General features: G+C 44.4%; 2 protein-coding genes across 3 annotated transcripts in view; one reads left to right on the plus strand and one right to left on the minus strand.

Moving 5' to 3' along the window:
- Positions 1-1,098: 1,098 nt before the first annotated feature.
- LOC310875406 (uncharacterized protein) lies at positions 1,099-8,629 on the plus strand. Of its 2 annotated transcripts, XM_083788627.1 has the most exons (6): positions 1,099-1,342; positions 1,533-2,716; positions 3,272-3,502; positions 3,788-3,904; positions 4,981-5,200; positions 5,422-8,629. In XM_083788627.1, the coding sequence occupies exons 2-6, from the start codon at positions 2,477-2,479 to the stop codon at positions 7,377-7,379; spliced, it is 2,766 nt and encodes a 921-aa protein (XP_083644753.1). In that variant the 5' UTR covers positions 1,099-1,342; positions 1,533-2,476; the 3' UTR covers positions 7,380-8,629. The 2 variants fall into 2 exon arrangements, with proteins under 2 accessions (XP_083644753.1, XP_083644752.1); XM_083788626.1 differs by having other exon boundaries at positions 1,099-2,716.
- A 1,173-nt stretch (positions 8,630-9,802) lies between these two features.
- The window catches only part of slc23a1 (solute carrier family 23 member 1), a gene marked incomplete at both ends in the record, with an annotated part of 14,359 nt that continues 7,995 nt past the window's right edge, over positions 9,803-16,166 (minus strand). The window contains 6 exons of the mRNA XM_083789620.1: positions 9,803-10,116; positions 12,552-12,647; positions 13,487-13,630; positions 14,620-14,749; positions 15,002-15,107; positions 15,453-15,600. Of these exons, the coding sequence (XP_083645746.1) occupies positions 9,803-10,116; positions 12,552-12,647; positions 13,487-13,630; positions 14,620-14,749; positions 15,002-15,107; positions 15,453-15,600 (938 nt within the window). The remainder of the gene's footprint in view (positions 10,117-12,551; positions 12,648-13,486; positions 13,631-14,619; positions 14,750-15,001; positions 15,108-15,452; positions 15,601-16,166) is intronic.

Genomic DNA, 16,166 nt, shown 5'->3' on the forward strand with positions numbered 1-16,166 from the left:
TGCTGTTCCCTCTCCTCTCCCAACAACCCATTAACAGGCAGACTATTTCTGTCTCAGGTGGTCCCTGCAGGCGCACACTCCATTGAAACCAAATAAACATAATTCACATGGATTTGTCCCCCTCTGTCAATAGAGAGGGAGAGGATAGAGATATGGGGGATGGAAAGAGAGAGGTGGGGGGGTGGAGAGAGAGCGAGAGAGTGCAGAGAAAGTGAGTGTGGAGCAGGCTGTTCTGTCACTCAGTTCCAGGAATAGCAGAGTGTCTGAAACCTGCTCTCTGACACCAACACTCTCCACCGCCTCTGGTACACCGACACGTTCTCCCTCTACTTTAAGACTTTAACAGCTTTGAGACATGTTCTGTCTGCTACCGAGTTGACTTTTGACACTACCTGAGTCCTGCATGGACTGACGCGCACTTGCACATGAACCATTAGCTGGTGGTACATTGTCGAACCATTAAGGATAACTGTTTTGTGACTGTACTTATTATATTCATTCATATATTCAGGGGCGATAGATGCATAGGGATTGATGAATTGATGAATAGACTGTATACTGCATGTTCACTCATTCACCTGGACATCCAGTATAAATATCTAGAGGCAGTAGCCCACTATTTGACCATATTAATTGTAGTTTTGTTGTTGACTAGTGCCTATACCTGTACCACTCCTGTGTTTCATTCTCACTGCCGTTGCTGCTATGACACCTGCATTTCCCAACGGGTATCAATAAATGTTTGTCTTTTATCGTATCATATCTCATCTTAACTTATTCCCCTAATATTATTTTAGCTTACAGTATCTTATCTGATCTAACACGTCTCTTGACGCTCTCCTTTCCTTCAGCCTGTGATCTGATACCAACACAATGTCTCTCTACCCCTCTGCCTCTCCTCGCTCTCTAATCACTCACTGCATCTCCTATCAACAACCATGTCTACTTCTCCGTCCCTCCCCCTGGGTCTGTCTCTCTCCTCCTCTACACCCCCCCCCCCCCCCCCTCTCTCTCTCTGCTCTGAGGAATGTCTCTCCCCTCTGCCAGGCTTGTTATTCCACTGCCTCTGCAACCTGCCAGCAGTCAAACTTCCAGAGGCTTCAGCTCAATCACAGCAGGATTATTTTGTGCGGCACCCTACTGAAACTGAACACATGTAGACTCAAACTCCATCTTGGATCAGGCTCAAATCAGAGTCAATTTTGGGGCTGAAACTATGCTAAAACCTACAGGAAAAGAGACATTTTGGATACAGAAGTCTGACTAGATTCCTACACAGTGGACACAACTTGGATGCAAACCTTATTGACTTAGGAATCATGCTGGCAATTTGGAATAACAGGCAAGTGAAGAATGATCCAGAAAATGTATGCATTCACAGTTTGAATTTAGACTTCAAGTCTTCTGAGAAATCTTAAGCTCCAGCAGGCACTTTTCTATGTCGAGTCCAGCAGACCATGTACTCCAATGACAGAAACCCATGACCAAACTTATTTTGACTTAATTTATTCGCCCTGTGGTGTTTTCAACAGGCACTGAAGTAGATGTGGACGTTAACCTATGTGCACAAGAACTGGGCCTTCGGCGACATTAAACCTGTATGTGAAGTGGCCTTATACGGAGCCAGATTCAGATGTGGGGACAGAGACAGAGAGATTATGAAAAATAGAATTTCCTTCAGGCTGATTTTCCAATGAAGACTTTCCTGTGAATGTGGTGCCGGCCCGGGTTCACTTGCTGCAGTCTCTAACCCGGGACTCTCCCCTGCTGAAACACACGTGACCCTCTCTTTACTGGAGTACACGCACAGCCGCTTCATCTGATCTGCAGCCCCAGAGCAAGCCTCTTTCTAGGTGCTTCTACTAGTAGAAACGTGCGCTGTAAACAGGGCTATTGTGTACCTCCGTTTAGATTTTCTTCACGAGAGTGCTTTCCCTAAACAGGGCCACTGAACATTGTGCTATATAGCCTGTATGTGGCACTTTGGGGATCCATGACACTATAGCTCAGCTGGCTGTGTAAGCTAAGCTTCAGAGGAAAGACTCAGGTGCCATTGCTGTGTTCACGTCCACCCTGGCCCACATCTGCCAGGTCCTCCTCCTCACAGCTTCTCGTCATCCTACTTTCCCTCTCACACCAGGTAAGACTGGTCCTTATTCAGAGAGAACAGAGAGAGAGAGAGAGGGAGAGAGAGAGAGAGAGAGAGAGAGAGAGAGAGAGAGAGAGAGAGAGAGAGAGAGAGAGAGAGAGAGAGAGAGAACGCACGGAAAGAAGACAAGACAGTGGGATCTCAGGGTTCAGAGTAGGTTCAAGACGTTTTAGAGAGAGGGCGAGAGAGAGAGAGAGAGAGAGAGAGAATAAAGTTTGAAAAAGATATAAATGAGTAGGTAAGAAAGAGAAACAGGGGAAAAGGAGACACTGAGTCAAGAACAGAGAAAGAGAAGAAGAAAGAGAGACCGAGTGTATAAGGTGGATCATGAGCAGTAAGGTAGGGACAGTAGGAGGAGGAGGAGGAGGAAAGGGAAAAGAGGGACGTTTCCTCAGCGCTCACCGCTGCCCTGAGGTGGAGCGGCTGTCACAGAACCTCACAGAGACCAAACCATGCCACAATGCCACAGACGACATGCAGGGAGAAGCAGAGGACACGCAAGGAGACCATCTCGACATCACTGTGAAGGAGTGGGACGTCCAGAGCAACAGCAACCGCAAAGCCCAGGTCAGAGAACAGAATTAGGAAAGCTATTTCTTTGCCAAGTTAGCTTGTGCATGTGCAATGAATCTCATTTCAGTGTTTCTTCTCTCTCTCTCTCTCACACGCACGCACACGCACGCATGCACACAACACACACAGATTGATTATTTCCTCTTACATTATGTACCTACTACAGTATACATATAAAAACATAATTATACCATGTGGGATTAAATACATTTTCCATGTACCACACAGCAAAATCACAAGTGTTAACTTAACACTGATGTTGCTTTCACACGGGCAGATGCAAAGACGCAGTCTATCATTCATTGTCAATGGAAGCCGGCAACGTGAAGCTACGAAGCAAATCCGACGCTTGAAGCTGCTGCAAAGGCTACAACAGCTACAAATACACCGTGTAGCTTTGCATCTTTTACATCTGCCCGTGTGAATGCACCATTACGGGTGGCTTTGGGTAAATTGCTTCATCCCATTTTCGGAGTCAATAGTTTTACACTGAGGACTTGATTGCGTAATGTAGCCCAAACCTGTGTCTGTGACTCTGCGTTCCGACAGAGCTCGGCGGAGGCCGACTACATGGAGGTGTACTCCGGCCGGCGCTCCTCCTCGCGCCCCTCAGCGGAAGATCAGGAAGAGGAGATGACAGACGAGGGCAGCGACATCAGCGACTGGTCAGAGGAGGACCTCTCCCTCCACTTTTCTCCCTCTGTCATCCTCTCATCTGACGAAGAGGGTTCAGACGTGGGCCGCGGCTTTGAATGTGTGGACGTGGCCATGGAGAAAGAGGTCATTCATTTTGTTATTATAACAATATTATAATGACCAAGAAGAAGTGCAATTAGAAGTGCTTTGCACAAAACATTAAGCATTAAGGCCACAGGAGTGCACAATAAATACGTTTGAATAGAAAAGAAGTACAATTAAATAGTAAACTAAAATGACAGTGCAGAACAAATGATACAAATTAAAAATATTTGCAGTCCCAGTTATGGCGGGCATGTGTATACATACATTCTTCTATCTCACAACATTATATTTTACTGCTTTTACTGATTTTGTTCTGTTTCCCAGGCAAATGGTCAGGAGAAACCGGGTCAGAGGATGGTTCCTAAACGTCAGATTCAGCTGAGGAGGAGGGACTCAGAGCCAGAGGAGAACCTCAACCCAGCCGGCGAGGAGAAATCTGTGGTATTACCTACCTCTTATCTTATCTTCTGTTCCACTCTTTCCTTTTCTCTGTCCCCTTCGACCAGCTCAGTGGCCTTAGTGGTTAGAGTGTCCGCCCTGAGACTGGGAGGTTGGGGTTCAATCCCCGGCCGGGTCATACCAAACTAAAGACTCTAAAAATGGGACCCAGTGCCTCCCTGCTTGACACTTAGCATCAAGGGTTGGATCGGGGGTAAGTCCCTGTGACATACTAGCGTCATGTCCAGGGGGTGTACTTGTACATCAAGCTGCCTCACGCTACAGAAACAGGAGATAGGCTCCTGCCCTATGGGCCTCATGGCTCGGCAAGGCTACTTACTACTACTACTTGGCCCATTTACTGGCGGCTCACTTTCACACCTTCTTCCCAAACACTCATAATGCATCTACCAACTGCCTATACTCACTCTGGGAAAGACCTAATGGGGACATGGCAACCAATGGGAGCAAAATATAGTCAATAGTAAATTTGAGGGCAGACTATCGAGGCAGAGGAGGGAGAAAAGGACAGAGGGGGGATGTCAAACAATAAGTGCAAAATATGCTCAATAGTTGATTCTGTACTATAAGTGGTGCTTAGTGCAGTACCTTTTACCAGTGTGTGAGTACTTCTCCAGTATTGTGACATCAGACATCTCCATATTTGGCCTAAAGCCGAGGACACGTCACATAGACAGATACGCACACAGACAAACAGAGATTCGTGGAATACCGTATACCGTATCAACGTCTTTCTAAAACAATGGCCTCTGTAATTGTAAAGTTTTTCATTAAACAGAAACAACTGAACCAATAACGTTATATTTATTAATCATTTCACCCAAACATTTTATACCCATGTATGACTGTTGAGTTGACATATAAGTAACGCTGTCGGTTATGTAACATCAGAGGATTACTTACTGTAGGCCAATTTTTTATTTTTTACTTAGGCCATTATTTTAGCAACAGTATAGTCTATCTTTTAAATAACATAATACAGTCTAATGTTCTATTGTAGCAGTAAGAGGCTTTGTCAAAACCTTTGATTTTGGGCTGTTTTGATTTTGGTTGAGCAGGTCAAAGACAAGGAGGAAGCCTGTGAAAGGGGAGGAGCTCAGGGAGAGAAGTCAGCCAATAAGCTGCACTCCCCTCAGCCACATCATCGTCCTGAGGGGTTGTTACGGCAACACAGCATGCCATCCTCCTTCCACCAGCGCTCGGCGCAGGCCAACCCTGAGGACAGCCACAACAACAGGGTCTACAAGGGCATAATAGCAGGGGCCACTCAGACTCAAGGTGATTAAAGGGTAATTTTGTCCTGGGAATGTTTACGGAGAGCATGCCTGCTCTTTCTCAGGATTGCTCGGGCTTCACATTCATCACATTTGCACCTACAGTAATAATAGTAACATTTTATGTTAATGTCTCTCATCAAATGGTCCCACTTGCCACTTGAATGTTAGCATTTGAAAGTACCATTAACAGCTGCTTGATCTAACCCCGTCTCCTGCTCCTAGGGTTGCCCGGGATTGTCCGCAGTAAAAGTAACCCACGGCAACGTCTACAAAAGTCCCTTTCATTGGACGAGACCAAAACCAAGATGGCCTCCTGTATCATCAAGAGTGTCCTGTCGAAAAAGATGCAGGTGGAGCAGAGTACCGTCGTCGCTTCATCAGATAGTCACAACAGCTGCAACAAACACACTAACTCAGTCAACAACGATGTGAAAAACTCAACTGAGCCAAGTACCAACAACACCAAAAACTACCTGCAGTTAACTTCTCAGTCCAACTCCACTGACGTGACCGCTCAGCCCCTACAGGTCCAAACGAAACCTGTTGTTAGACAGAGCTCAGGGCCTCTGCCACCAAGCCAGGGGGGCAGGCCGCCTGAGGCCAATAGCCACACACAGCCTGGAGACCAGGAAAGGGAGGGGGAAGCTGGAGGAGAGGAACTCAGGTTTCCCAGCTGCCCCGGAGGTAAAGCAACCAGTGTATTTAAAGCCAAGGCTCCGGTTCACGTGGTGAGGGACATGCGGAGTTTGGTGAAAAACACCTACAACCTGTCCTTCAGAAACAACAACAACAACAAGGCTGCCTCGTCAGCTATGACGACAGACAACGGCATTGGTCAGAATCACAGTCCATCGGTAATGTACAAGGTGATTGGCCAAGAAGACAGTCCACCTCCGAGCTACCAGCAGGCTGTAGGGGTTAAAGGTCATGATGAAACCATAACAAATAGGAAGGGATCTCAAACAGGTCCTCAGCCGTCACTTCCCGTTCCTGCTTCGAGAGGATATGTTGCCAGGGTAACCGCAGCTCTCGGCCAATCACTGGAGAGAAGAGAGTGTGAAAGATTCAGTCATCCAATCCCAGAACAAAGAAAAGCCAGCCAGCCAGCCGTGGCTCAGACTGAACAAGAACCCTCTAATCAGACATGGCCTAAAACCTTGTCAAACATGCCGAGCAAGACATCTACCATCGATCAGTCTACAGAGCCCATCCGTTCAGATTCTGGTCCGAAGCAAAAACCTCCCCAGGCAGTGACCCCAAACTCCCGTCATACGGCTCCCAGCTTTATCTCCTCTACACTGGACTCACAGCGACCTCTCCCACCCAGCTCCAGTCCCTGTCAGCCCCAGCAGACCATCTTGCCTCCTACACCCCAGGGACAGAACCATATCCTGGGCTATCCGGGTCAACCTATGCTGCCCTCTTATTTCTATACCCCCACCCCCTTGGCTGGCTATACGGCTGCTCTGCAGGCTCATCTGGGGAGTTACATCCAGGGCCCTGTGAGCTATATCCAGGCCCCTCCTCCCCCCCAGGTCCAGCTCTCACAAACCCTGGTCCAGGCCCAGCCCAGTTCAACCATTCACACGCTGAAGAGGACCCAGTCAGAGGATAAGCAGGAAAGAACAACACCAGGTGTATCTTCCTACCACCCAGATGGCTACAAAGGTCTCATTAAATACTCTCCTCCTCACAAGATAGCGAGTCAAGACAACAAGAGCAGCAAAGTCCCCCCCGAAACACAGCAGCAACCACAGCAGCAGCAGCAGATCATGTGCAACGTACAGGGTTTCCTTCCCACGAATGCAGGAGGCGAATTCCAACAGGGTAGGACACAGTTTGTGTACCCTGGCATGGCTCCCTCTCCCGCTGCCCCTGGAGGCCTCTACAGCGGCCATGCAACCCGCCATGTGCTAGTGGACCCCGAGAGTGGCCAATGCTTCTACATGGACGTGCCTCCCCAGCCACAGAGGAAGATGTTGTTTGATCCAGAGACTGGCCGTTATGTCGAGGTTTTCCTCCCGTCTTCGAACCCAGCCCCTACCACTACAGTCCTGCCCGTAGGCTGCAGGGCAGTGCCCTACCATCCGTCCTTGGCCATGTCTGCGCTGTATGCCCCTCAATACTTACCGTTCACTCTGCAGACACCCACACTAAATCTCACACACACAGCGCCATGAGAACGGGCCCACTGCACCCGAATCAACAAATGAGTTTTGAGCTAAAAAGTGGGTCTAGATATGGTCTGCGGATACAATACTTATTCGAGGAGTTCTGAGTTGTTTAATATATTGATCTTGTTCAATGTACTGGATGGATCCGAGTTCCAAACAGGAAAACACACAGAGGAGAACACCACTTTCACCCAAGGCGACCTGAGTAAAAGTTGCAAGGTATTATCAAACTCTAAACAGCCTGCTTACAATCATTTACTATTGTGGTTTTATAGAATGCAGAAATAAAGAATCAGGTCTGTGAGCCGACGGAGCCCCACAGCCAGGGCTCGTCTGATGGAGGGAGAGTCGACAACATAGAATGTTTATGCTGATCCCTTCTAGACTAGTTTGTGCTTGTGTTGTCTTTCTACTGTGTCCACCTCTCTGCCTCGCCTCGCACAGTGGCCGAATTTAATGAGTGATATTCTTGTGGTTTCCTTTTTCATAGCTTCTTTTTTTTTTACACTGATCATTTTATATTAAACATGACTTCGATGTCTGATAGCAAACACGGTGTACTTACTGTGACAGTCTCACGGTTGTATTAGAAAAGGCTGATTAAAAGAACAGAGTTTGTTTTTTAGTGCAACGTGATACCGACAGGCTGTTTGTGCACACGCTATAAGGAAGTGACTGACGTTCTCCGTAGCGGGTTGCAAATACCGGACTGGAAGATGACCAAATTTAGATTACATCCTTTTCAATAGCTTCTTCACATCTAATCTATGACTTTGCAGCCCTGTCTGAGTTAGCTGTCAGTCATCTGATTTTTTTTTTTTAACTTTAACAACTATAAAAATGACACAATATATTTTAATATAGTTTGTACTGAGATGACTGTAATCCAGTTGCATGTAATTGGATTCTTCTCGGTGAGGAGTGTCATACAACATACAGTACGATAAAACCATTTCTGATGCTCAGTGGGTGGTGGATGATTCATAGCACTTGGAAGTTAGATAATGAATATATTATATACATGAGACACCACACAACAACCTCATTGTTACAGTATACATTTCATTGGCACTTGTAATGTAAACAGCCATAATTGTTTTCTATTCAAATATATACATTTGCTTGCTTTTTAGTGTCACAACAGCAATGCCTCAGTTTAAGATTTTGTTCAAATAATGTACATTTTTGAAAAGCACTAGTAGACTATAAATTATTGCATTTTTACACACAATAAACATATTCAATTTTAAAAGTTATTTTTGTCTATGCATCTTTTTACATATCCAGCACATAAAATACAGACGCTTTCTGTGAAAGATAAATCAGACAATCGGCAATGAATTCAATCAGAAAATGACATTTCACAGCTAGAGCCTGGTAAATACTAGCTCTGGTCCATAGCATTAGGAGGAGGAGAACTCTATGGACCTACTGATGTTGATTGGCTTTGCTTAGAGAAAGAAAGAAACCTGCGCCATTGCTAAATGTCCCAGATAGCATGACTTTACTAAAGTAGTTTACAGTTAATCCATTGCTAAATGTCCCAGATAGCATGACTTTACTTTATAGTAGTTTACAGTTAATCGCAGTAAAAAAAAAAAAAAGATTATATCAAAATACATCTTTGGTGACTCCTTGTGATCACTGATCACAGATTTCTTTTTTTCCGTTTGTTTTCAAAATAACTACCTCGTCAAACAAGACTATTTTTTTTTCTTTTACAAAATTGATGTTTCGTAACTAATCTGTATTCAAGCATAAACACTTTTCAACTGGGTCATCTAAAATTAATGTTGTAAACCAATACCATGGAAAAATATGCATCATATTTTAAATATACAATTATTTTTAAGAAAGACATTTTTGAGTGGACAAAACATACGGTACTTATATAAATATAGATTATCATCCTGGCATTTGTCGTTGCCCTAGGTTGGATGAGAGGGCAACAAGGAATGCTGGGTAACAATTTTGGTTTATCCCCATTAGCCTGATGCATTCACAAACACAATGAGAAAACAGCATTTGATCAACAATTGAAGTTAATAGATTAACACTGTCAACGGTGACAGTCCCTGGCGAACTAAATGGTACAGTTTGTAGAGCCGCTGCGATTGACAAGGTGTGGGCCTACGCTCAGCATGTTCGCTAGCTTTGCTTCCTTTGGATGAACTCCAGTGTCTTCTCCGCTGAGAATTGTACCACGCTATCATTGCTTTGTCACTTCAGCTGTGCTGAATGATCAGCTGCTGTATAATCCCTAGGGAAGATATGGCTTCAGTCTATCTAGCTATCTATATCTGGATCTTCTATAGGAATAGTTTCCCGAAGAAGAGCAAACCGTGTGCACATTATTACCAGTGTGTGGAATTTAATGTTTTTCTTGATGTCCACTGTTGATACTCACTTTTTGGATCCCGACAGCAGTGCTATACTTTAGTGCACGGCATGCCGGCATCAGAAGCGTCCACTTCCTCTCTTTCCTCTCCACATGTTCCCACGTCTCCAACTCCTCCTCCTTTGCACTCCTCCACATCGTGTGACTCACTGCTGGTGGTGGTGGTGGACTGAAACAGCTCCTGGTAGCCCTGGAAGCTGGGGCAGATGGGGATCCAGCGGAGCCAGCGGGCTCTCTGCACCATGCCCATCCCCATGGGGAAGTCATAGGTGGTGGAGACGGAGACAGAGGAGCCAGAGGAGGAGTAGGCAGAGCCTGCCAGCAGCCCCCGCTCCTCTCTGGTGCCTGGATTCGGTTAGTGGGATAAGGAAAGAGACAGGATTTTTACAGTCGAAACTATAGTCACTTGAACAGTGTTTCACTTTCACAGTATACGCCAAGGGTATTCAACTAGATTAGGCAGGGGGCTACAACTGTAGAATGATTGTGTGGAGGGGGGCGCGCAGCGTGCGTGCAATGCACCACTCACCATAAAATGGTGAGTGGTTACTACAGTAAATAGATACTAACTTTGAGCATTCATTTAAGCCGCGAATCAGAGTCTCTTGACTAAGGACACCATTTGCAGAAACCTCATGTAGTGCTCCTAAACATATCACCACTGTTATGTAACACACACACACAGTCAGGTAAGAAACTGGAGATTGAGACTTGAGACATATGAACCTCAAAATACCTGACATTCATGCAACGCAGACATACTATCAAATGTGCAGACTGTAACATGAATCCTCATGCACAGTGTACGTGACATGTTAAGTACTCTTATGATTAGACTATATGAAGGTAACACAAATACACACACACACACACACACACACACACACACACACACACACACACACACACACACACACACACACACACACACACACAAAAACAAACACTGTTGCCTTGGGCGACAGTGTAGTGACAGATTAATGCCATAGTGACAGAAAAACACAAACAGACAGAAGGGGCACAGAGAGGAAAGAAAAGAGAGAGAGGAAGAAAGAAAGAAAGAAAGAAAGAAAGAAAGAAAGAAAGAAAGAAAGAAAGAAGGGAAGAATGAGAATGTGAACAGCTAGTGTGTGTGTCAGAGCCATCATGTGTTTAGACAGCAAAGCTCTGTCTAACAAACAGCAGGAGGAAAAACACTTTGGTAAGTTCATGGGTCAGAGACTCGCACAGACTGAAGAGGTTGAGTGACAGTGGCTGATGGTCATTGTGAAGCAACGGGTTACTAAGACGTTAAGAGAGGCTCGTGACTGGAAGACTGCTGGTTTTATTTCAAGAGGACAGACATTCTGAATGAGTTAACCATGAAAGAGTAACACATGATCACCTGGAGAGCTTATTATCCCCCAGTGAATCAGCTCAGTGGTCAGTATAAGACTGGGTTGATGAGTTACACTCATGTACTGTATCTGTGATACACTTCTGGGTATAACAGAGTGGTCTGGTTTACAGCGAGAGCGAGGTCGAGAATGGCGACTGGCATAGTCGGTTAATGTCTGGTTAATGGAATGGTCATTAAACATGACTATATGAAGCCTTTATTGACCGTCACAACAAGTAAAACCAATGCACAAACGCCTGAGTTTGAATGACTAGGACAATTATATCACTATTAGTATTTTGCCTAATTAATTGTCCATTAAATGGAGTACTTTATTCTTAATTCAAATGACCTGACCTTGTATGCAAACTTTAACCTCACTCCAGTAAACTTGATTATGTGTATATAGCCTAACGCATATACAGTATTTATAGCTGCGTTTGTGTGTATGTTGCTACATTAGTGCCTATGTAAATACTCGGGGTGTGTGTGTGTGTGTGTGTGTGTGTGTGTGTGTGTGTGTGTAATGTGTTAATATGCTGAGAGAGACAGACCACATAGCTATGATTCCAGGGATAGTGCGATCTATTGTGTAGATAAAAATAATCTACGTGTGTGCGTGCATGCCTGTGCGTGGGCGTGTGTCTGTGTGTTTGCAACAATGTGCATTGATGCATTCATGAATGTGTGTGCGGCTGCATGCACGTGCATGTGCTCATGTTGTGTGTGGTATAAGCCCACGTTCTAGCAAGTGTGCATACAATTTGTGTTTATGAGCTGCATCGCATGCATGTGCCTCTGCTCAAGGTTTAATGTGTTAAGTGTCACAAGCACTGAACCACATACCATACAGCTTGCAGGCAATGAAATGCTTGCACTCCAACTCGCCAAGCTTCCTCAACAGGGTGTGTGCATGTGTGTGTGTGTGTGTGTGTGTGCGTGCGTGCATGTCTGTTTACATACATACATACTGTACATACAATACATACATACATACAGTATACAGAGAGCGAGAGCGAGAGCGAGAGCGAGAGAGAGAGAGAGAGAGAGAGAGAATGTGAGAAATAAACATTGTGAGGACCATTTTCCTGGAACTCACAAGACTTATTTTGTTTCATGGTTTAAAAGATTTGGGGAGTTAGGCTTACAATCAGTAAAATATTCAGATTGGGGTTATGATTGAGATTAGACATTTAGAGGTTAGGTTTAGGGTTAGTTTTCAGCACATTGTGGTGCCGCCATTTCAATTCCACACACCTAAAAATAGCCGATCCACACGCTTACAACACATCACAGCGTGACGCATTGTGAGCTTTTAGAGCAGCCATTTTTCGGAAATTAATTATTAATACGATCTGTGTGTGTGTGTGTGTGTGTGCACACGTGTGTGCGTGTGTTGTACCAGGGATAGTGTTGTCCAGGCAGAAGGCGAGAAATCCTCCAACAAACATTTGAGTGGTGAGGAGAACAGTCAGGATCTGGTCTAACTCTAAAACTCCTACGCAAACACATGAAGATGGAAGAGCTTTGAATCCATTCACACGCCGACCACAATCTACCCCAACATGTATGAAAGAAAGTTACACCATCACTCAACAGGAAATATATTAAACATTCTTATATTTTCGAAACAGATTATTATATTGTCGCTGTGCAGAAACCATTTCTTTTTTAAATCAGTGCTATTGAACGGCTATAAAAAAGTATTCAAAAAGCGCTTCTGACTAAACCTCATGGCATAACTCCATTGGATCCTCAAACTGTTTGATGAGGCAGATACAAATTTAATTTTTTCATTTCCTGAAAAGTTAATTTAATACTTGGGCATTGGGTTCAGATAACTTGTGAAGAGCATTTACCATAATTATTTTCTTACTGTGGTCAGCAGTAATTGCTAGACTAGATTTGTGAAAATAATCTTTACAAGAACTTGTATTTCTTGGCATGAATACAGAACTTGTGTGGCATCACTGACAAGCTGCAACAATCCGTCAGCGGGTTCTATTGCATGTAGGAACATTTGGTAGCACTGATGAAGGAAAACACCTTAGGCCATTCTGACCTGAGATCAGATTCTATAAATGTCTTCTACATCCTGACAGTTTTCTGAAAAAGCTATATTTCCATGTCAGTCAAAAATAGCAGACCTACAAGCTCGTAGCGCACCACTCGGTGGCGCGCTATGAGCTTGTAGATCTGCTATTTTTCAATAGCTAAATTACCCGCCCCAAAATGGGTTAGGCTTACACAACGACTTCTCTCAAGTACAGAAAGGTGGGGAGACGGTTCACGCACAGATTGTAACATGCAGATTGTGTGTGAGCTTGTATGTCATACCTGTCTTGATGCTCCCGGGATTTTCGTTGAGGTAGCTAGGCAGCATGAGGCCAAAGAACATGGAGAAACCAAGAACAAACAGGTTCCTGGACGAATTCAAATCTACATTCTGGAGGTTGGACAGCCCGACTGCTGTGATCATACCTACAGTTCACAGACACACTTCATGAATTAAGATAAGATTAAATTGCATTTGATTTAATTACAGTGCTTTTTTTTCCTCAGAAAGAAGAATGGGCCAATGCTCCATGGATGAACTAAATGATGGCCTTGATTGTTCTGGTCATAAGATGACTAAAGTCACTGAAGCTCTTTTGCTGACAGGTTAAATATTTTTAAGGTCTAGCTCGCTCTATCAGTGCTAATACTGGTCAGTGTAGCCATAAGTATTTACAATATTATGGCTACCATAAGTATACCATAAGCCATAAGTATTTACAATATTATGGCTACCGGCAGCCTAATGTGAACACAAGAGGGAGCTATATACTCTCAAATGGTAAGTTGAAATGGAGCATTTTATAAAATATAACACAGTTAACATAAGCACAGTTCATGAGACAAGACAGCATTCTTTCCTTTTTGAATGTTTAAATCATCTTTGTGGAGGTTGGAGCTGAATGCTTCTTAATTCCGTGTCACTGTCAACAGATCTGAATTTGAATGGGATGTGTTGGAAACACAACACTACCAAAATCTGAACAGCCAGTGAGTGAACATGGAGTTGTTGCTGACAAACAAAACACGGGCCTAGCTCCGGATAAAAACATTGAAACAAGACCCCCGGTACACTAAACTATAAGTTCCAGATCAGATCATAGCTGATAATACTCTGCTATAGCGGATAAATAATATATTATCTCTAACAACAGAGAACAGTTGCAACTTTGCAAACAAACTGCAATGTTTTATTAATTTTCATTTTTCACACATATTATACAACATTTTTCGAACTTTTTTTCCTTTTCTTTCCCCTCCCCTCCCCCCAGAGTTCCCGCTCTGAAAGAGCCACAACCCCCGGTATCTTGCAATGTGTGTTGGGTGATGGCTGATTTATTGTGTAAAAAAAATATCAATGCACGACAACAGGTGTCTACAAGAGCATATTTTTAATATCCTAAATATCAACTCACCAAATAGAGTGCAGAACATCCCACCAAGGATGGGGTCTGGAATAGAGGCGAACAGAGCGGTGAACTTCCCTACAGTTCCCAACAGAAGCATGATAGCTGCTCCATACTGAACGACCCTCCGGCTGCCCACCTAGAGGAGAGAAGAAGAGAGTATATGAGAACATTCACCACGTTCAAAACGCACCGCATTTCGAGAGCTTGTGGATCTGCTACTTTAGATACTTTTGTGTGACGCTATAGTATGTTCAAGTAGGGCGTCACAAAAAAAAAGGTTTCATAAGTTAATGAGAGATTTCTGCCAGACAGCGATGATATATAAACACTGGAAGGAACACTTTGACTGTAGTCGATCCTCCACAGGGGGAGGCGTGGCCTCAGTTACCTTGGTGATGCCCAGCACGCCTATATTTGGGCTGGAGGAAGTGGATCCGTTTCCTGTTCCCAAAAGGCCTGCGATGATACAGCACACACCTTCAGTGAAGATCCCCCTGGAAACAGCATGGATGACACAAAACAGCTAAATAACAATAGCAAGCACAAATAATACTCTCTGTGTGTGTGTGTGTGTGTGTGTGTGTGTGTGTGTGTGTGCGCGCGTGCGTGTGCATGTACTGTATGTGCGTGCGTGAGTGAGAGTGTGTGTGTATTACTATACTATAAGGCCTGAATCCTGATAAGCACAACTTGGGTGTTTCATCATGGTTGTTGATTTACAAATTCACAACTAATTTTGGCTATTTTTTGATGAACCTAAAATGTTGATGTCCTCACAAGCATAGCAATACAAACGTGTGTGCATGTGTGTGTGTGTGTGTGTGCCAGCGGCATCTGACCTGTTGATGGCATGGACTGGAGGGGGTTTGGCTCCAGAGAGACGGGCACAGGCATAGTAATCACCGATGGACTCCACGATGCCCGCCAGGGTGGCACTGAACATCCCCAGCACCCCCGCTACCGTTATGGTTGGCAACCCCCACTGACCTGTTGTTGGCAGTAGGTAGGAAGGTAGGAGAAGCTTAGTTTACACATCTTTGCAATGGATCAAGGTGACTTGATATTTGTTTCCCCCTAGGGAACAGGCGGAAGAAATGTGTCGATGCTTAACCTCATTCTGACCCGAGATCAGATTCACACGAGGTTTCCACTGGCCACACACTGGTCTGATTAACCCATTCTGACCTGAGATCAGATTCTAAAAATGTCAGTCGTTCTTCGATTTTTCAAAAAATAGCAGACCTACAAGCTCGTATCGCGCCACTCGGTGGCGCGATATGAGCTTGTAGATCTGCTATTTTTAAATAGCTAAAGCATAACGTAATGCTAACACCAAAATGGGTTCCCGTATAGAATGGGTTAACCCCCTCAAGGTCAAGGGCAGTTCAAGTGATATTGACATGTTTTATGATATTGGGCTACGATGAATTTTGACTTGAGCTCGCCCCATCGCTGTAACAGGAATGACATATCCGCAAAATACTGTCTTTAATTGTACTTATTTATCATACAGTACCATATGGTCTGAAAATATATATATGGTGATAACATTA

Source organism: Protomyctophum parallelum (assembly GCF_964188405.1).
Source record: "Protomyctophum parallelum genome assembly, chromosome: 1".
In the NCBI taxonomy this organism is placed as follows: Eukaryota; Metazoa; Chordata; class Actinopteri; order Myctophiformes; family Myctophidae; genus Protomyctophum; species Protomyctophum parallelum.